The following is a 22,816-nucleotide window of genomic DNA, read 5'->3' as shown; positions in this document are numbered from 1 at the left end:
TTTCTGCTTTGTTCTGAACTCCATTGCACTGAAATGGTTCCCTCTTACTGCACTTTACATCTATGAAATATGTATGACGGTTTAATGCAGATTTATTTTGGAAAGTCAGTTCCACTGTAGATCTAAACAAAAAGTCTTGATTTGCATAAGGGCATTGATCCAAGAGAGAGAGGGTAAAGATGGGAGAAAATAGAGTAATGAAACCCTAAGCACAAAGTATGTTTGGCAAGCACTTTGCATTGGACGTGTTATTCATAGGATGTTTCACGACTTGTATGATGCACCCATAAAACAGCACACCTGGAGAATAGGATGTCTGCCCATTCGCACCTTGACTGAATACAAAGCTCCTCCTTTGCCACCTTAGGTTGAGTCAGGAACTTTCTGTGCTTTCTGAACTTTCTGTTATTGAACCAGGCGTTATTCTTTGTATTCTCCTGCCCTAGACTGATTTTGAGATAGGTGATGTTTGTAAATGATCATGTTACAGAAAATGGCCTTGTGTCAGCAGAAGCCTGTTATGACTGAGCGTCATCTTGAACAGTGTAATCATGTCACAATAAGTATCACTTCGTAAGCAACTTGCGTGAGTTTTGAAGAGTAGGAGGAAAACTAATCTTCTAGACAAAGTGACAAATCATAAGTCAATTTCAGATTCAGATTCTGATTGCATTTCATATAAAATTTTCCTTTTTTTCACTTTCATGATGAGTTTGTCTAAATGAAGCAAATTGCCTTGCACTTATTGGTGCTATTGTAACAGGCCTCCTATGAGTTTCACTTTTAGTTACATTCCGAGCAAAATATATGTGCTATTGTTTCTCAGGTGTGAGGTGTCATTACAGGATGTATTTGAGAACTGGTTCATATCTTCAAGAGCATAAAGGCCTAGTATAAGTTTCCCTTTCCGTTTTTTTCCATGAAAATATATATGCTTACTGAAAACAGGAAAAGGATGCGTTTAAATTGGCCAAAAGTGTATAAAATGCATCGATCAGAAGAACCCAACTGCCCACTCACTGTAGTAATGAAAATTATGACAATTGGTTCATTCCCTGTCTGTCTCATTTCTTCTTGTCCTACACAAGCCAATGCAGACATTATGATGGACATGGTGATAGACCAACAGTCACAACCCCCTTATTTCTTCACATGTACCCAGGCTACCAGACTGTCCTCTCAACCTTTTGACCCTGAAACTCAATCACCCTCCTCATCCCACTGCCACCACAGCAAATGTGTCAGTCTTAATTTCTAATACAGTTTAATGTCATATTTATGTAAATACTTCTGGATTTTACTCTATATTAACAGCCAGAAATGTCAAAGCACACATAAAATGAAACAATACCATCTCCCGGTAGAGTGGAATTTAAATTGGATTCCTCTTGCTGCCACTACTTACGCTGGCCAGCTGATGAAGGGGAAAATAGGGCCCACTTTGATTGCATGTTGCAGAATCTTTACACAATAATCTCGCTCGTGCATATTATTTCCGTGCATATTTGTGCCCTAATCTGCACTGAAGGATGCCTCTCTGGTTACATCTCCTTTTTTTCCAAAGAGATCCTAATAGTCTGGTTTATTTCAATATTCATTGAAAAATGTAATTTTCTGTTTTCCTTCAACTGTCAATTTCATGGTATGAATTGGCAATTATGCAGTCCAATATGTCTAGCTGCCCTTCTTGAGTCCTTGTTGAATAAACTGGCTAAAATATTGAAACTTTGTCACTTAGATGTAATATAAATCAAGATTTAAAAACCAAATATGTTTTCTTTCTTTTGTTCACAGTATTACTACACTGAGAAATTTGGAAGTGAATTGCATTTAAACTGTCTTACTAACAAGTGTCATCTTGGAGCAATTTTGCTTTACTTGTCCCTTGCCAAGATCAAGTAAATTTTAGTGTGTTTGAGTGAAATGTAATGTGTTCCTGTCTCATCTAGTGAATTGTGCCATCCATGTCCCCTACAATTAACAGATGTGACAACTAAAGAGCGTTTGGCCCCATTTTGGCACCACCATTTAGCCTAGACAATTAGCAGTTGCATGCATAATTACCAAAAAATCTAATTCTCAGGACATAGTCAACAACATTTTCCATCTTTCAGCATGTCACTTTGACCGTGGCCCCAAAGCTGACATCACTCAGATGCACCCAGATTACCTTGCTAGGAAAAAGTAAAGCACGCAGAGTACAAATACGTCGCTGTATTACAGGTAGATCCAGTATGTGAAACGTGCACAGTACATTCTCTGTCAGTGAGACATAAATGATGGCTAGACTTATTTCTTTTCTATCCCATCAGAATGCCCCGGTTGTTATTGACTTGAATAAATAATGCTAATAGGTTTCACCCTGAGCAGAGGGCCAGTGATCGAGGGTCACAGGGAACACAGGTAGGCTGTTGGTCTATTACCATACCTGGTATGAAGGTAAGGGGAAGGATAAGGTTCATCATCCCAGATATTAATAGGATGCTGTTTGTAAGTGGGGTTATGTGACTCACCTCTCGGACAAAAATGACAATGACCAAGGCCCGCAGAGAAGGTAAAGGGATTGATGTGGTTATAAATTACTCCACGGCGCCACCTAGCCTAGGCCTTGCCTACTTTGTCATCAGTACAAGGCGATAAAGCAGGGAAATGAGAGCAGAGTCCCCTTTTTTAATACATAAATGAATACGCTATGAGAGTGGTCATTATTTAGGGCATGCCATTTTCAAGCAGCTGTACCACACCAAATGACATGTAGAATCTCCCGTGCCAGCGCACCATGAGAAACAGGTTGAAGTTGCACTCCAGTTCTCAATAACCCATTGACCTCCATCTATTTATGACCCCTGCCATGCATTTTTTTTCTTAATATGATATTCAAAATGTAAGTAATTTTCACTCAAGGGCAACTTCATAATTCAGGCCTTGGAGGACAGTGAAAAAGGCATTCACCTTTTACCACCCAAAATATTTTAGTAAGCAATTTTTATAATTGGCTGTCCGGTCTGGGTCTTGACCCATAAAGTTCAGAAGTGCCAGAATCGGAGAAATGGATTTTATGTAAGAGCCTTGCTGCCTCTTTGCCCTTAAAAAATGCCCAGAGAATAAGAGCCGCTGAAAATAGAGCTGTAAATAACGTGACGAGCAATGGGTTTTCCTTTAAATAAATACCGATCAGGTTTATGTTGAAAGACAATAGAAAACGTAGCCCAGATATGCAGTTTACAGTATTTATAGCTGTAATATCGAGGTGCCAGCACCGTAATTTCATGCCCCAATGAGAATGGCAAGGTCAAAGCAAATGCTTTGGCTGAGCATCTGCTAATACGGTGACTCATAAACAGGCGCTGCGTGTATCAGGTGCACCAAATAATACAGTATAATGAAATACAGAATAGCTTTCCATTATTGTTCTTTTTTACGGTGTCGTCATTAGGTGTAATTTATGTCTTAAAAAATTCATCTCCCCACAGGTCGATCTGAAATAGGGGTCCGGGGGTCATTCCACAGGTTCTGGAACCCGTAATAAATTTCACAATCCCTTTTTTTGTCTTAGCCTTTTATATGTAAAACTCAGTTTCACCTTGTTCTCTTTTCTTTTGGATCTGAGGGGCCTTTCGTTTGTTGTTGTCTTCCCCTCAGCAATAAACAGATCAGAGCCCACAGCATAGCTCAGTTATAATTTGACAAGAAAACGGCTTTATGAATTTCCATGTATTTTATTTTGATGCAAGGTGGGAAGCTTCCTTTCTGCCGTACAAACAACATCATCAAAGACGTGAATAGCCATTAAGATGTACATACATTAAGCTCAGTACCAGCCTAAAAGTTGTGGCAGAAAAGCCTTTACGTTTCAAGGTGAAAAGGAAAATACTGAAACACGTTTATATTTCTTCCCGTTTGGTGAAACGGAGATCTTGCATGTCTCACTCAATAGTCTGCCACCATGTAGTCTGCTGTGGTCAGATGAATCAGGAGTCCAGGGACACATTATTGCTTATTTGACAGTGCAGTCTGACTGCACAAACTCAGCACATGGCGCTCACCACTTCCTGGCACTCAGGACCTGCCGTAGACGACAGGCCGGCCAATATTTGCCTTCAATTATTCAACAATTTTCATGGCCATTTGAAGTCCTTGGAGCATTTAAATAGGTGACGGGAGGGACCTCCTCTTGGCATCAGCTGTGTGGTAGATTATCAAAGGATTTCTTTGTGCTTTTGGACTGCCGATATAGGGGTAGGTCAAAGTGGGATTTTTGATCAAGGTTCGGCCTTGTATTTAAGCTTGACTCACATTTGCTGTTGGCGTAAACACGGATCGTGAGAGCTTTCACATACTGTAGCGCACTCATACGGATATTCAAATCATAGAAATCATTTGATTAACAGGATTCTTTGTTCTAACACCTCGTTGGCATTCTTCGGAAATGGAAATTTGTTTTACGGCTTTAGATATTGCATGTTATAAACACTCCACATGTTTGTTATGAAGATCATCAAGAGGTCAATACCACTGGTATCAGGATTTGACTGGCGTTGTGCAGTTACTACAATTATATATTAAGAGCCATCTCTTGAAACATCTCATCTCAGAGCCATTGAACCCTTGTCAATGGCTCTGTCTCTCTCAAAGGGTGGAGGAGGCTTATATTGAACATGTATAGAATTCCCCAAAGCCCAAGGGAGTAGTCCCAAGTAAAAGGCCCTCTCACAAAGGAGATTTTCTGTCAGGAAGCAGGTGAACCCAGGAAACGCACTCAGGGAAATGGCTTGGGAAAATGATGGTAGTGAGAGGCAGCCTCTTAAGCTACAGAGTGCAATACATAGCTTTGTAATGTAGACTGTGCTGATGTTTTCATCATAATGTATACCAGACTTATCAATATCTAAGACCTTCATACCAGTCGGTTGTTTAAGCTCCCCTGTGCATTTTCAGCTTTCTCCTCATGGTTTTGCTCTAATCCGAAAATTATTATTTTTTTTTAGATTTCATCGAAAGTTGTAATTATTCTTCTTTGTTTAGATTAAGATGCTCATTAAAAGATGAGACCCGTAGCAATGGCAGCATATGGCGCCTGAAATAAAATCCTTTCTTGCCACAAAAGGAGATGTTCATATTAGATTTTTTTTTCTCTCCTCCCCTCTGATTCTCCATCAGGGAGCCCTTTGCAATTTAATCATCACTAAAATCATTAAAAAGATCTGAAGATTAAATTATATTGGCATTTGCAAAATTATGTAATACATTTACATCACAATGAAGAAATTAAAATAATGCATTTTCTCTGTCTGGGGTGTATGAAATCTCCACCTGGGAAATATAACTGGAGAAGTGGACAGACTCTTATTTTCTTTGCCTTTGGTGACAGTTAATAGGCTAGCAGAGTTTCAGCTTTCATTGTGCGAACCTTTCCACTCTGTCTACTTCTGATAGATGTCCACGAAACAGAAATTCTCAATAGAATTTGTGAATTGATGCATTTTTGAGAAGAGTGTAAATCTGGATGAACATTTGTCATAGTTTCTCTAAATTGTACTTGGGAGATTTGTGGGGAGCTTGGGAAGAATTTAAGCACAGATATTATGATAGGCAGGGAGCCATTTGTTTTATCGTCGTGACACACCAGCACACCGCCACCACACACTCACTGACTTGTCTTAAAGGTGTGTCTCTTGTTTCCAGGGCTGACTGAAGAAGAGGTAGAGTTGGCCATCCAGCGCTCTGGCAGCACAGAAGAGGTCCTTGCTCTGAGCCCTGTGGGACCCCCACTTCCACTCCACGTCACCCACCTCGCTCCCGGACCACACAGTGAGCGCACACATTCACACACTCTCTTCTCCCCTTTGATGCCTGGTGCATATACACAATCTTAACATTTATGTGTACTGTCTGGTCTGAAAAAAACAAAAAAAACCAAACAAGTGTATATCTACTTTGAAACTTAGGTCCCTGCTCACCACAGAATAACCGTTTGGGAGGTTCCCTGGTGCACTGGTTAAACAGGATTATCAGTAGCTCATCAGTTAGCTACGATTATTATAGTCCTGCATGCCATACAACATTTGCCTTGACTGGGAGTTTAAACATAGGGAATATGACATTGTCACAGCACAAGCTCATGAAGTCTCCCTTGCCATTCTGTTTCAAGGGGTGTCACCCCGGCAAGACCCCACACCACAACCTGTATCTTTATTACCTCAGGAGGTTATGAGTGCTGTCCACTGATTTACCAATGCAGAATGAAGTCCGCATAATGCTTAACCCGTATGACAATGATTCCAGATGTATTCCACCCTCATTTATTACCACACTGTCCTTGACTCCCCCGGCATCTCATGTTTTGTAATGAAAGTGATGTTGATGGGATGGCCATGTAGTTAGGGAGACTCGCGGCTCTCCGTCCATAGTGGGGGGTTTTATATCAAAACGGCTATAAGGGAGCTGCATAATGAGGTGAGAGCGGGGAGTCTTGTATGGGGGGTCATGCCGAAAAGAGGGGGCTACCTCCCTTTGATGTCCTTGTTATGGGGACGGTGCACGGGGACCCGCATCCATCTCTGTCGAAGTAATGGATACTCTGATCTCTATTTCCACGCGGCGGAAGGACAGGAAGGCCTCCACTGAACCCAATAAATTTGAGAGGAGATTGGAAAAACGGGGGATGGAGACCACAGCTCCACAGCTTAAGTGACCAAATAAAAAAATGGAAGATGGCAGGGTGGAAGTGGAAGAGGAAAAGGGAGAGAGAGAGGAAGAATGGAAGGTCCTAAAGGGGGGGAAAAGAGCAAGTGAAGACCCCTGGTGATGCAGTGAGGCTCGCTCAGGGTCAAGCGCCTATCCCAAGGACTCCTGGGCCTTTCAGAAGCACGGTATTGTGGGATAGGTGACAATCTATCGCAGCCATAATGTTGATGAAGACCCAAATTTATGTGGTTACCATATGGACGATGGCGAGTGACTCAGAATTTTCGATGGGAAAGGTTACGGGTTCATCCCCGAATGCTGCAGCAGCGTTGAAACATGCCCTTGAGTAAGGAGAATCATATTGCATTCACCTTGAAAATATACCGTACAGTCCAATATGACAGTGGGTCTCATCATTTGATTTGCATGTCAAATCACACAAGTGGTAAGGCACAAGATCAATCTGTTTACTTACTTGAAGCCAGTAAAACATGTCTACCACATAACCCATTATGTGAAATCAGATATGTAATAGAATATCAATGGTATACTTTAGTGGCCTAGTCTATAATAATTTCCAATTCATTTGGGCCCTACCTGAGTAAATAAGAGGAAAAAACTCTTATGTTTCCTTCACAGAGCTGTTTGTTGTTTAGTGACATTTTCAGTTGAATGCTTCTCTCATGTGGGGAAATTCCACCTTGACAGACAGTTGGCCTACCCAGATGACAGCTTGCACAATGACACACTTTCACACTATCTGTCACTCAGCAAAACAGGCAACTTCTAAACACACACACACAGCTCACCTTTCTGCCCATTCTGGTTCTTGAAGGTTTATATACATACGTTCTGCTACGTCCCATTCCAAAATAAATGGAAGACAAAGGTGTGCTTTCTAGAAGAGCAGGATAGTATGTGCTTGTTTGCTCATGCTCTGCAACCTTACTATTTATGATTCAGACTTTTGACATTAACATAAAAAGAATCCGATTGCAATATCACACAGAGATAAAGAAGTGCATTGCATTTCTAAAAAGGTGTTACTTCTAAAAAAAAAAATCTTTAGCTATCATGCAACATCTTTGCAGCTTGATGCAGAGAGCAAATGCTGAAAGCAGTATCTTCTGCAAGGACTTATTAAACTGAAATTCTCAGATCATTACAACAACAACCATTTCAGTACAACCATTTCATTGCATTCTAATGTTTATCCTCTTCTCTGCCCCTGTCCAGGTCCAGCAGGCTACAGATGGAGAGACTACGGTGCCCTCACCATCATCATGGTGGGGATCGCCTTTGGCTTCCATCATCTATATAGGGTAGGTTACACCATGCTTCTCTTGGCCTTCTGATCTTATTCCCTCACTTTGACTTTGTTTTTACAGTTTCAAATGTTGTCTAAATTTTGATATTTGTCTTACACTGTGCCATAAGATCTGTCAGTACAACCTCTCCCTGATATTACATTTAAATTGGCGGGCTTTGCAAGTACATCAGTTGATGATGAATTATGGTGCTAGAATAGAAGGCGCCTCTACAATATGTAACATCACTCTGGTCTAGTTATTAAAGCCACCCTGCTTTACGTCAGAGCATGATCTCATACAAACCCCCTCTTTTAAACTTCCCCTTCCCTCCTCCTCTTCGATATATGTTTTTTTTCTTTAAAAAATATAGTTGCTAACGCAGCACACAACCCTTTTTTGACGTCTAAAAATAATCACCCTGGTTTTTATCGGGCTTAGCAGCCCTTGAACATGAGCCCATGAGGCCCCTTGTCCCCCAGTGGCATTAATCCCATAGTGGTTGTTAGTAGTAGGCTGAGTGGCATGTGGAAGCCATTACTCTCATTTTAGAGAAGGACAGGAGCTCTAGCAGTAGCTCTTGGCCTAGATGACAACCCTCTCTCCTTTCTATGACTGTGTGTGTGAGAGAGAGAGAGAGAGAGAGGGTGAGAGAGAGAGAGTGTATGCGTGCTTGCTCATGCATGTCATGTACATACATAATACTTACCTGAACCCATGAGATATATTGGCTTCTCTTAAGATGTCCTGTTATTTTGTCCTCCCTTTACCCAGTCTTCCATTGGGCCACACATGCACATTTGGGTCCGCTGTCCCTTATGCCTCCATCCCTGTGTTCTTTCACTCACACAAACTCGCACATACCCTACCTGTCTATTGGTTCCTCTGTGCAGCAGGTTTAGCCAGCCGCTGGTAGCCTGGGAGGTGGGATTCCCTGGCGGGACGGCACAGGTTGCTGTCATGTCACCGGAGCGTAGCGCCAGTCGCACCATATGTCCAGGCTTCTGCCCATACTTTATTTATGCTATGGAGCGCCTTGTAAACACCACACTCCCAGCAGCCCACTTATTAATTACCACGTGTTGACACTCATTTAATCTTTTTCTCTAAAAAGTGTTTATTACTTGCGCTGGTGTCGCCAGTTGCCACCTGAGTTGGAGAGAAAACCCGGTCCGGGCAACAAGCAGCTCCAAACCGGCTGTAAGGGACTGACTGATCTTTATTGAATTTTACAACTTCTAGAAAACATTTATGATTTTGAATGCAGTTCAGTGATGCCCTCCAAGGTCACATGGCTCTTGCTTGTATATGCTGAGCTCAGCTCCACGCACACATGCATAGGATTCAGTCAAACGCTGTCAAGCCGCTCATCTGGATAACACTCACACTCAATAACAAAGATCCTCATTTGGCTGTCAGACGTACATCACTTGGTACAGTTCTGTTTATTCAATGGCAAAAGGCTGATAAACAAGATGACATTGATTCTGGATTTGGAGGACTATTTTCAATGTTTATAATCATGTTTTGTCATTCTGTTAACTGTTGGCATATCTCTTTCTTTCACTCCACCCCTGTGTGCCTTAATTCACCGCATTTCTTCTGCTGGTATGACGTTTGCACACACCTCTACCAGTTGCTTGGACGCTCTACTGTAACAATGCATGCACATAATCAGACAGTTTAGACGCTGGGGCTCAATTCCAATAAAACAATGCCTTTGACCCTTCACCACCAAGCCTAGGTGGCCCTCTCTTTTCCTCCTCTTTCCGTCCCTTCCCACCGGAGAGAAGTGTAATAACGTGTCATGTTTTTAATTGCAGAAATACATCCTTCCCCTCATTATGGGCAGCCGAGAGGACAAGAAGCATCTGCAGAGGATGGAGAGCAACATTGCGGCGATGAGTGGCACGCTGACACAGACAGGTGAAGATTAATATCTTCATCACTTTCTCCCTCCTTAACATTTTCCCTCATTTATCTGTCGCCAAAATCGGGGGGCCCCGCACGTTTTTAACAAATGACGCCGCTGTCATTTTGCTTTAATTTGAAATTGCTTGTTTACTGTCAGGCTCGGGCTCAATTAATTACGTTTCGCTGAAAAGCTCTTAACCTCGGAATATTAATGAGGGGTTGGGAAATGACAACTTTTCTCTCCCCCCCCATCCTCCCTCACTCCCCCCATCCATCCCTCTCTCCCTGCGCCAACCTCACCCCCACCCGAACCACCGCCGCCATCATCATCATCCACCCTCCTCCCCGTAGGTGGCGAGAAAGTTCATTTTAATTTTGTGAGCTTGCGTGTGTGTGTGTGTGTGTGTGTGTGTGTGTATGCTGCGGCGCGGCGTGGTGTCTGGGCTCAGCACTGGGCCTAGTGTGATTAAGTGCACAGTGACAGGTGCGGCTCCCATGTTGGACAGGTGAGGAATCTCAACCTGGCTGTCAGACATAGAGGGAGGGAGGGAGAGAGGGAGGGAGAGGGAGAGGGAGAGAGATGTGTTCCTAGCTCTTCGTCAATATAATTAAAAATCCAGGGAGGCGTAAATGAGGGAGACACTCTCAGAAAGTTTGGTCTCGTTAGCAGTAGAGTTCAGCTGGAGTCTGTTTTCACCTGAAAGACATGAATCACCATTTGAGATAGGTAAGCCGGTGTAGAAAAACAGGTACATTGTGGGAGTTGTTTTTTTTTTTGTTTTTCATAAGATTATTGATCTTCAACGTGTATGAATCAAAAGTGTGTATTTTGATTCATTTTTTCTGTTATAAAACATGGCATATGGTCACATTTTAATCCACTACACAAGGTGAGTGCACCTTTCCATAAGAGCTTAAACTGAAATAGGATAAAGGATAAACACTTGAAGTGTTTCATGCCTAAGATAAGTGTGTGATTAAGGCAAATGCCTTTTCTCCTATAATTAAACTCCATATGCCTGGCTTTGCACACACAATTTATAAATTACCATCAGAACTGTGCTGATCAGGATTTCGATAGGGAGAGAGACAAAGAGGAACTAAAGCAAATGTATGTCTACCTCAGGCCACACGCTAACTTCTATCAGCAGTTCCATCTCATCAGCTCAAATACAAACACCCCTTGTCATTTTCCCTACACCACCGAGTCAAAACAAATTAAATGTTTGAGTTTACCGTCCCTGTCACGAACCAACATACTGAGGATGAAAATACAGCTGCTATCACTTTATACGATCACACCCATCCTATTGTTTTCTGACTGAGTAAGGTAGGTGGAGGGCAGCAATTGTGTGAGATCGCATGCAAGGTGTGGCACTCTAAATCTGATTAACAAATAATTATGTGCTCTTTTATGTTCTTTTTTCACCAACTATGCAAACACATTTCTTGTGGCTATTTTACTGCCTATTCTTACTCGACTTTTCCCTTTTTGGAGATCTGCCGACCTACAAACCCTGTTTTGTTTATTGTTAAATATGGGATTTCACAATAAGAGTCCTCCTGTGTTCTGCAGGGAGTGGATAGGACTCAATGGGAAAACCAGGGTCTTCCCTTCAGCCGGTATGGGGAACTAATTTGCTGTGACTGCAGTAGCCAAGCTGCTATTGTAGTTAATGACTGTTGTAGTTAACAGTTGGGGAGAGGGGTTGCAATTACACTGCGAGTTTTCTTCTCTGCTCTCTCTTTGTCTTTCTCTCTCTCGCTCTCCCTCTCTCCTCACTGCACTGAGTAATAGCGACCGACTGCCTGGCTGCTGCCAATTGCTTGAACCCCCTTTTGTTAAAGTTCATGTATTTCTCTAGTGCCGGGCGCAATGAGGTGATGTATCCTTTTGAATGGGGACTACATTAGTCTCTCTCGCCAGCCCCAGCTCCAGACTAGGGGCCTTGACTCCCATTATGATTTGCCTACAACTTCACACAGACAATTAATGAATGGATCTTGGAAGCACTTCAGCACACCCAGGCTGTAATGGAATTGTGCGGCTGTTTGGGCACTCTTTGTCGGTGGGAGCCATATTGGTGACCAGCTGGCCATTAAAGACAGAGACAGGCCTGGACATATGTAGTGTACATTATATGGAGGTATTTACTGAATAATTTACTGAATACACAATGTGGGCCCTCCTCACAGCAGCTGCAAGGCTCGCACGTCAGCTTGTCTCCGATTCTCTCTGTCTCTCACACACTCACACACACGCACACACACACTCGTCACAGCTACAAAGTCTCCCTCTGATTCATGCCTGGCCAAAGTCATTGACCTCATTATTCTTGGCTTCATATCTGTGATAGCCGAGGGTAAGAAGTTCTGCATTTTTGTCAAGTGTATGAAAAGTACAAAGGAGTAAACTTTGTGGACAGACTTGAAAAGAGTTGAATTGTAAACAATTTGGCCTAAACTGCTTGAAAAGCTGTGCCAGCAGTAATTCAGTAAGTACAGCATTACTGGTTGGCAAGTTGACACACACATCTGGAAAAGTTGTGTTGTGGTGAGGTGGAAACACCCGTAGACTAATAGGGCAACTCTTGGTGTAGTGTGCACACCCTGTCAGTAACACCTTTTTAAGCAGGGTTGGCAAAGGGATTTTAGTTTTATAGCTGTCTTCAGAAAACAATAAAAGTTGGTCACATTTTGGAGCACAGAGTAACAAATTCATGAGCGGTTTGTTTGCACATTGTTGTTTTTTTAACCAAGCCAACGTTCATGCTCGAACTCATATTCCGTAAGATTCTGTAACCATGGAAAGATCAAACATTTCAGCACCACACCCATATTGATACAACTCCACCCATTTAAACACAGGTGTCACTACAAGATATTACCTTCTTTGAAAGATCAAATATTTTGTCTGTGTCGGTTTTTCAAAAGAAACACAATCTCCAAGCCAGGCTCTGTCTTTTGTCCTGCCCTGGGTAAATGTGAGAGGAGGCTTCTTTACATCCCGTCCAGTCGGCTGCAGTGCAGGCAAGCTTTTAACCATTGGCCTGACAACCTCAGCAGTGGACCGCCACAATATCTGTTGATGTTAATCCTATTAGGCTTGATTTAACACTTTACACGCCCATGATTTATATGAATGTTTATTGGTTTTCTGTAATATAATCAGCTCGGGGAAACTTAATGCATTGTTTGGTAATACACGCGTGACTGGAAGCAGGGGGCAACAAACTGTGCCCGGTGTTATTTGAAATCATACACCCTCTTCCAACACCAACACTTGAACTAATTCAATCTTCAAAGTCAATGGAAAAAGAGCAATATTTATTGGGATTAGGGGGGACATTTTGTCTGGCAGCCTCCTCCCAAATGAGAGCCTTGTTTTTTCCTTTGTTGATCGTTTGAGGATTTAAGATGCATTAGAAGGCAGTGTCTGGGTGGATAATGGAAGGTTAGAGACTGTTATTTGATTTAAGTTCAGACACTAGAGATTAATATCTCCATCCTATGCACAGAAATACCCCCCCACCCCCTAACGCCTCTGACCAAAAAGCTGAGACTAAAGTTACTGGTTATTAGCTTTGATTACAATTCTTGGAGGACGGCTTTGATCAGTGACACAAGTCTAATTCCATCAGTTCTATTTAGACCTAGAGCAGAAAGGAAGTTTTAATTTCTCATGTTCAGCTTTGTGGCAGCAAAATCTTCTTTTTAACAAAATATGTTGCAGGGTTTTTTCCACCCTCTGAATTGTTTGAAGTGTGCTGAATGTGTGTTAATTTGTCTGTGTCCACAGTCAGCCAGCTCCAGCAGACCCTGGCCTCAGTCCAGGAGCTCCTGGTCCAGCAGCAGCAGAGAATCCAGGAGCTGTCCCAGGAACTGGCTGCAGCAGAGGTAGCTACCACCTCATCAGCCGCTCGGCACCCTCCGCTCCTCACCACAAGCCTCTCAAACTGTTAGAATATCAAAGGCCTTGGTTAAACCTCTGAGATTCTGTGTGTTTACCATACAAAAAATCTTTTTGCCTCAAGTTCTCTAGTTTTTTTCACTTGTGTACTGGACTGAACTCAAAACGTGAGCATTGAGGAAAGCTAGAGAAAAAGGTAGTAACTTTGAAATGACAGGACGGCCCAGTAAAATCAAAGTTGCAGTGTTGAATCCCTGGTCCGATGAGGAGAGAGAAATTATTCTGCAGGCCTCTGTGTACTAAAAACTCTCTCGCTGCCCTGACTCATAAGTAGCTAAGATGGACAGCCTTATTATATATCATCAAAACACAGGCTGCAAAAAAGTATGATGCATCTCATCATGGGATCATAATATTTAACCATATTGCTCATATTCCTCTTCGCCTTGATTTTTATAGGCCATGTTCATAATCTGCTGAGAATTATAAGTGTTTAGGTGCATTGGACTGAGTGATAGTTTTAAAAACTTATGTGCAAGGATGAAATGTTGCTTGCTTTTTATAACACCCGTCATAAATCGCTTTATGATCCCCGGGCCCTAAAAAAGTGCCTTGGAAGAGACAATCTTAGACAATGTTTTATGTCCACAGCTTGTTAAGCACATGGGTGTTTGACTGAAGCATCTGGATATCCCAGGAAAACATATGCGAACACATCTGCTTCAGCACAAACGAGGAAGAAAAATATGAATCTCTTCCCTGGACGAGGTTCATCAAAAACTGACGACTCATAGCTCATTTTGTGGCGTTTCAAGCTCTCCTCCGCCGCACAGTTTCCCTAAACAAGGCTAGAAAGCAGTGTCGGCCCACATCAGCTGTGTGTGTGTGTGTGTGTGTATGCGTAAGCAAAGCTCTAATTGAACCTAAGCAGACCTGAAACAGAAGTCGCTCAGGTTCCCCCTCCGCCAAGCAGTAGGTCCACTTTAAACAATGAGCTACCTCCACGGCGTAAAGGGACAAGGGATGTTTTTCTTTTCATTCGCCATCGCCAAAACACAGATTGGATTAAAAAGTGTCTTACTTCATTTGCCATGAGTGCCTTGTTGGACAGCGGTAGTGTATAAAAAGTATATTTCACATCAAAACACTCATTAAACAAATCATAAACTCTGCTTTATAGCTATAGTGTCGATCTTAAATTTTCCCTGCGAGTCGGCATAAGGCCCTCTGTTGTCTCGGGCCATAGGGGAAATTGGGAAATTGTTTTCAGGTCCGGGGCTTGTGATTAGAAACACATGTTGGAGCTGGTGAGCTACTTATCATTCACCGTTCGCGGCTTTCGGGGTTTGCCTCACCACGCTGCTCTAAGTGCGCCACGCTTGGCAATTATACCTCTCAACACGGAAATGTGCCTTTAACCCGAAACACATGGAGACTTCTGTTTCCTCAGCTGCTAAGTAAACAATTCTCATAGTTCGGAAACCACTGAATTGCAGCGTGCGTATACTGTCCCTAAACTGGGGACCTCATTATGGAATTGAGTTTAGACAGACCGACTCGCGTACACACACACACACACACACACACACACACACACACACACACACACACACACACACACACACACACACACAAACATGTGTTGACAATGCACATTTCTGCCAAAAAGACTCCAGGGCCTGGGACAAATCTCCTTTTTTGTTATTTTCTCTGTAATCTTGACTTCTTTAACAGTATTACCATGTCGCTGTGTCTTAACTCTGGTGTTAAACGCCTGGCTTAAGGATGAATTCACCTCAGGCTGATTCATTCCCAATGTTAAACTGCCAGTCTATTTCTGCTCCATTATCATTACAAATCTGCCAGTTAACAGTGTTTGCCCCGCCGTCGCAACTCACTGATAGTTCTCTTTATTAGTGGATGCACATAGAAGATTAGAAACCGCCTCTTTGCTTGTGCGAGACGAACTGCCAGTGGGAAAGTGCATAAATAGAGTGAAATCAATTGCACTGTACCAGTGTTTCCACTCAAAAACGCTCCTCTGGGGACTTCCTTTTGAAACTAATTCCATCATAAATATACATGCATTACAAGAAAACACACTGTCTGCCGGCGGAGTAACTGTGAATTAATTTGCCTTCAGACACTCTTAAACAAGGCTTGTTAAAGATCTTATCTTGTTGCTAATGGTCCATAGGCATTTATCTTCATTTAGCCGGATATGCGTTGCCGTCCTTGGGTGCTGCTAGAGTTGATAGTCTTTTTTTTTTTGTGCTTGTAATATTTTTTTTCTCTCTTTTTTTTCTTTAGGCACTTAGTTAAGCTGCAGAAAGGGGTTGACCCCTATCACACCCAGGCAACCACCCGAGACATATTAGTTACACTGCTATTAGACCAGTTAGGAGGAAGCGTCACTGTGGATTTACACTGTAAAAAACATATCTAGCTCAGTAGATATGTTAATAAGCCAGCACAATAGTGGTTGATGAGTACCTCTATAAGCGTCCGGCTCTGTGTGTTCGTTAGTTGGTTGGTTCATTCGTTTGTTTGTGCATAACAGTTTTTGCAATGTCCAGTGCTTACGAGAATTATGAACTGTTCAGGCCACGCAGAACCCTAGAGACCTTCTTAAGGGAAATACAGTGTGCGTTCGTAGACCAGGCAGTGTGGTAGAAGTCAAACGAGCACAAGCCAGCTCCAGGTTGGTGCGCTGTACATCCACATAACAGGAAGTTGATTGGTGATTGAGGGTGCGGCAACATTTGCTTAATTGTCTGTACGTCACGCACGATATTTTGGACGCCGCTGATCGGATTTCCACGAAACTTAAGGGAATTAATGTGTGTCATTTCTCCATTCTGTCAGTTTTAAAATTGCTGTGATTGGCCTACGGGGGGATGCCACAACGTTTTTTTAATTGTCCGTATGTCATGCACAATATCTCGGACACCGTTGATCCGATTTTCATGAAACAAAAGGAAATGATGCGTCTCATTGCTCGGTTCCAGCATTTTCTAAATTGCACAGAATTTTTTTGTACAATGTGTGTGTATATACATTGACATATTTCAAATGTTTGAAATTCAGTGGTGTTCCCCCGTGTAGTTATTATACGGTGTTGCTCTGTAGGTATTCCACATAATGTATGCTGCCTGTAGTTAACAACTAAGCAATACTAAGCCTTCTTTTCCTGTTACGTCAATTGACATGACATGAGTATGTATATCCTAACATCTCAGTCATTTAGAGCAGTCTGCCTTTTTCTTGGAGATATTCTATGCCTTGGAAGTCTTTAAGCTCAGCCCATAGAGCAATTAATTTTTTTTACTCAACGTAAAATGAGAGAGAAGCAGAATCTACCCTTATTATATGGGTGCCTTGGGGAGGCAAGGGATTAAGATGGTTCTAATGAGGTGGCGGCTGTAATCAGAGTGTCTTCACCAGTTCTCCAATGCACCACCTCTAAAACACGGCTCCTTATCAACCAGGTTTAGAAGACGATAAGAGCCAAATACCTCCGCACCCCCCCCCCCCTCTCTCTCTCCCTTCACTTCTCCTCCTCTACCTCCCTCCTTCCACTGTAAATGAGTCTGATCCCTTTCAGATGTGATTCAATTAATTTCTCTTAGATTTAATTACAAGCGAAAGAGTCCAAGTTATCCCTCTCCCCTCGATAGGGGGTCCATGCTTCCTAACAAGCCGCCTCTGGTGAGTCAGGAGAGTCTTAATTACAGTTTTTAGTTTTCTTTTATCCCACTTTTTCCCTCGTCCTCTCCCTCTCCTCCCTCTGGTCCCATCCGTCTAGCGCTGCGCTCTCGCACAGGCTTGTGTTTTTTCTTCAGGAATAGACTGAGCAGGGGGATAGGAGTGCAGGTGCAATCATCTAGAACACCGGCCGTCTGAAAACACCTGCTGCTGGTGTATGCAGGATGGATTTTCAAGTACTTCCCCACTTGAGGTGCTACAAGTTTGTCATTAATATTGAAGTGACCAAATAGCCTTTGTGCTCAGGAGTTCCTCTGAGTTGCTACAAAGCATTTCAGCCTCGTCACTGCACTTGACTGGGTTGTCATGCTGTCTTTTCTTTCCATCAAAACTCACATCAGTTTGTAATTTCTTCTGATAATTGGCTGAATATCCCTAACAGCAGCAGAGATGGATTTTCGACAGCAATTTGCCATTCAAATATTTAGCAGGATACCGCATTTGGCCATCATTCCCCATAGCAATTTATGCTGCGCCAGTTCGTGTGTGATAACACTCACCATTGATAAAAGACAAAAAGAACAAAACAAACTGCTAAGCTATGGTCTGCCTTCATGAATGCGGCCATTGTTCGAGATAGTCATTATCCAAAACTCCCGACCTGCCCTAATCTTTTCTAGGTAGTATGGAAAATTATGTAAAAATGGTATGATTCATGCTCACTAGCCATTCTGAGCAATGCCGGCCATAAAGATGACTGTAGTGGGACTGATTGTCTTCTTTTCTGTCATCGGTAGCAGTAGGCTCACAGGTAGGTTTTTATTTTTTATGGTGATGGATGACTTGACAGCACAAGAACATGTGGTTTTGAGCATTTGCATTTGCCATATTCATTTACCTTGTAGCCTCTGACCCTTTTTTTTTTTTTTCTTTTTTTTTTTTTTTAACAAAGCGTTTTCTCATTTTCCTGTTACAGTGAGCAAACACAGTAGAGTTGTTGAAAGAAGTGCAGCAGATGTCATTGACTTTGTGCTGTGACCCTGCATGTGACCTGAACAGTGTGTGAGTGGGGGTGTGTTTGGGACAGTTGTTGTGTATCACTCACTTACCTTCATCTTATAGGCATCGTCTGCAACCAGCCGCATCCTGGACAGCCAAACAGTCGGAGAGCTGAAGGCTGAGATAGTCTCTTTGAAGGGCTTGCTGCTCAGCAGGTAACAAAGTTATCCAGACCCCTGCCACACCAAACAATGCAGGTGTGTGAGTGTGAGTGGGTGTGTGTGTGTGTGTGTGAATGGGTGTGTGTGTGTGTGTGTGAATGGGTGTGTGAATGGGTGTGTGAGTGGGTGGGTGGGTGTGTTTTTGACACAAAAGTCCCATTCATTTCTAAAAGTGACTGTTTTCCTGCACTTTTGAGCTCCTGGACACACAATTGGACAATGTCAAGCAGGAAAATATTGCTAAATCAAGCATTGTCAGCATTATACGTATTTGTCTCAAGTGTGTCGAGAGTCAAAAATACCTTCCATGAGCATGTACCTCATATCCAGATAGCATCCAGATATGATTTATCCACATTTCATTTACACCTGGCATTAAAATGCATCTCAACTATCCATATACCGTCACATTGCTCTTCCCCTTACAAATGCAAGCATGCATCACCAACCTGACAACTTGCTCTCACAGTTAATGCACAATTATTAATCTCATATGTGTTTTAAGCATAATCTCACAGGCACTAGAGAGGTTGTAATACTGTATGCACCATTTCTTCTACTTCACAACTTGCCTTTGCCAATTAGCATACTGCAGGCATCAGCTGGTCCTCTGTATTTGAATGCCTTTTTGTTGGTAAGCAAGATAACAACCACATGTGCATAATTGCTCTTATGCAACTTTCAATCATTTTTTTCAGTGCAAATTTAAGGACAAATAAAAAAAATAACTACTTATGTGAGCTTACAAATATGTTGCAAGTGGATTGGAAGTGCTATTACAGTTAAACCGAATGCCTCCTGATGGTTTGGGCAATCAAATCACTAGCCATCTTCATTTATACCTGGATTCTTATGCAGTTAAGCACGATCTGGGTAAAATCAGACTGTCCATGATGCATGTTAAAACCAGGTGTAAAGGATGTTATATTGTTGTCAAAGGTACTATTAGAAGTCTCCTTGTTCTTTTCAGCTCTGTTGCCCAATCTAGTCAGGCACAGCCCAGCTCAGCCAGGCCCATTAGCATGCATGATTATGTATCAGTGTCAGTAATGAAGCCTCAAGTAATGGTTTACATCAGAAAAGCGGCGAAGATGAAAATTGCCTCAGAACTGTCAGGTTGAGCGTGTTTGGTTTCCCTCGTACATTCTAATCAGTAGTAATCCCTTTGTCATTTCCTTTCTCGACGCTCTCCCGTCTCTCACAATGGGTTTTCTGGGAAAGGGTTAAATCACAAAATAAAAGGCACTGTATCATCATCTGTCTCCAAACTTGTTCCCCTTCCCTTTCAAATGATCCAAATCATCTGTAAACTGTTTTTTTTAGCCACTCAGTGCCGATCCCTTTTAAGATGCAACTTTGTCTTTTTGATCTTAAAAGCTGCAGTGGATGTAATTAAAAAAATCTTAGACCATCTTTACCAGGTGTGACGAACATCTGGCCGTTTTGGGGGAAAAGCCATTTTCTCTTCTGTAATTATGAGAATTACATAGGGTGCTTTATGTGTGTCTGCATACTAAAACCTACTGCAGCATTGATTATCTGTTCTCATTTGAGCACCTAACTTGAAAGAAACCATATATACTTTTGTAGCTGCTGTATGCCCAATTATGGCTGATTACGTCCAATGAAAGCTCTTTCACACACTTTGATCACTGTGAGATTTTTGATGAGATTGTGATCAGTCCTCATCTTCTCCCTCTCTCTCCTCTGTCCCACACAGGAGGCAGTTCCCCGCCACTCCAGCCATTCCTAAGATTCCCTCCTGGCAGATTCCCCTGAAGCCGCCCTCTGTGTCTGGCTCGCCGTCCGTCAACCACACCAACAGCAGCAGTGACATCTCACCCGTCAGCAACGAATCTGCCAACTCCTCCCCCATCAAAGATGGCCACCACAGCCCCCAAGATGCACTGGGGGGGCCTGACGGGGCGCACGGTATCAATGGAGAGACCATTGCGGTGGGCCTGTTGGCAACACTTCCCCTGGACCTGAAGGACCAGGTCCGCATGGAGGTGCAAGGGGAGGAGGAGAAGAAAGAAGAGGAGGAAGAGGAGGAAGAGGAGGAGGAGGAGGAGGAGGAGGAGGAGGAGGAGGATGTCAGCCATGTGGAGGAGGAGGAGGTTCTAAGCATCCAGACAGAGGATCGTCGAGGTGGGGATGGACAGATTAACGAACAGGTGGACAAACTGAGGCGGCCTGAGGGGGCCAGCAACGAGAGCGAGGTGGATTAGACCGCAGTGCAAAACACAGCAACACTCTCGAAACACTGCTTCTCATCTCAGCTGATGGCTTTGTTTCACTCTGCTCCTCTGCTTGTATCATCCTGTTTTATGTTTGTCTTTTTGATCCGTTTTTAATGTATGTTTCCATTTGTTTTCGTAACATCTTAATCGTGAGCAAAATGTGGAGTAGGCGGTGGTGTGAGAAGAGGCAAAACAGACAAACATTGGTGTGTCTAGTTGACACAAGGATTACCTCAATTTACTTTTCATCATGCGAACTAAATGACTGCATGCCTAGGCAAGTACCATATTGTCAGGTTTCGGTGTAATGAGAAACGTTGAGCGATATTCAGCTCAAAGTTATTTTGAAAAACTGTGTGCAGTACTAATCATGCGTGACACACTGCTGTTGATTTTCATGACTTCATCAGCTAACATCCTGCTTAGCCTTGGTGTCCTTGTTGTAATAGTACAGAGGCTCTTTCTAAGTCTCTTTTATACACCAAAGAAGAAGTACTGCACAGAGTGTCTCCCCTGTAGACTACAGTTGTAGGTCAGGAGTCACACAGCGGTACTTCAGTCTCAGAGTTACCATAAGGTTCCAGAGAAGCATTAGCAGAGCTCATCTCCCTGTTAGTGGCAATAGGAGAGGACAAGCTCTTCCACGGCCCGAGCTTTTAGCCTCTTTTATGTGTCCTTTCGCATTGGTGTCAGTCTGTCAATAATTCACAAGGCCAGCAGAGTGGCATTTGGGTGAAATAAAAGCCCTGAAATTTGAGATTAGAATGTGATGACGGGCTTTGTTCCATGGCGGTGTCAGAGTGCTCATACGCTCAAAGGAGGGGAAGATAAATGTTTTTTCCCCCCGCTTTCTTTTTTCACTGAGGGCTGAATTGTGCGTCTCTGCGAGTGTGTTTGTGCGTGGCAGGCGAGAAAGCCCAGGCTGTCTGCTCAGCTGCATCTGTGTCTCCAGCAGGGCAGCTGATTTGGTTTGTGAAGTATGTTAATAATCAAATGATCAACAAATAACAGATGTATTAGTTCATGCAGCTTGAAATGTCAAGGAGGCTAAAAGCGGAAATCTAATACTGAAAGCCCTGTTGCATTATATTATTTTCCGTGACAAACCCTCCGGTCCAAATTATGTAGGGCCTCCCACAGTGAGTAATCTTTACGGAAAACGGCGCCAATATTTTGTAATTAAACTGCAGTAAGACAATGAACGCTGCCACAGATGGAAGTTGCAGAACTCTTATCACTTTTTTTTCTTTTTCTGTGGAGGTGGACAGGAGGGGGGGAGGGGGGGCATTTCTTGGAAAATAAAAAGTGCCCTATGATTGAAAAGGAAAGTAATAAATGAATACTTTGCTTATTGAATTACTCACTCAGTCTCCAGCTGACAAGAAAAGAGTCCATGAGTGAGAAGAAGGGATATCAGCTCTCGTGGTATTTTCACTTCCATCACACAGCCTTCGTATGAACACAGTAAAGGTAGAGGGGCACTGAACATTTCTGTATAACACCACTCATAATCGGCAGTCACTTGATTATGTTTAGGTTAAATGTAACAGAATAATTACATGACATTATACCATAATACTGTAAATGAGATGTTTTTTTTGATTGTTTCTGTTTCCTCAGAATGGAATTTGTGTGTGAATGAGTAAGGTTGGCTGGTAAGGAAAATATTACCGGATGAAGAGGTCTTATGTGTCACTTATGCCTTTTAGCCACTGTAGTTTCAGTGATCGGTCCTCTCTGTACCCTGCTTGTAATTGTATGAACTTCTGATATCAGCCAGAAATGTATATAATTGTAATAAATTTGATTTATCACAAGTAGTTATGCTAATAT

General features: G+C 42.6%; 1 protein-coding gene across 1 annotated transcript in view; it reads left to right on the top strand.

Annotated features, from left to right (window-relative positions):
• Nucleotides 1-22,251, top strand: part of pex14 (peroxisomal biogenesis factor 14) — a 42,634-nt gene extending 20,383 nt beyond the window's left edge. The window contains exons 4-9 of the mRNA XM_071516322.1: nt 5,686-5,811; nt 7,924-8,009; nt 9,818-9,920; nt 13,708-13,805; nt 18,646-18,737; nt 20,464-22,251. Of these exons, the coding sequence (XP_071372423.1) occupies nt 5,686-5,811; nt 7,924-8,009; nt 9,818-9,920; nt 13,708-13,805; nt 18,646-18,737; nt 20,464-20,971 (1,013 nt within the window). The 3' untranslated portion in view covers nt 20,972-22,251. The remainder of the gene's footprint in view (nt 1-5,685; nt 5,812-7,923; nt 8,010-9,817; nt 9,921-13,707; nt 13,806-18,645; nt 18,738-20,463) is intronic.
• The last annotated feature ends 565 nt before the right edge of the window (nt 22,252-22,816 follow it).

The sequence above is a fragment of the Centroberyx affinis genome, unplaced genomic scaffold (assembly GCF_046629955.1).
Source record: "Centroberyx affinis isolate AG114_WGS23_722 - 3 ecotype Tasmania unplaced genomic scaffold, CSIRO-AGI_Caff_v1 ptg000398l_1, whole genome shotgun sequence".
In the NCBI taxonomy this organism is placed as follows: domain Eukaryota; kingdom Metazoa; phylum Chordata; class Actinopteri; order Beryciformes; family Berycidae; genus Centroberyx; species Centroberyx affinis.
Note: the sequence above shows the minus strand (reverse complement) of the source record. Positions and strands in the feature narration are given on the sequence as shown.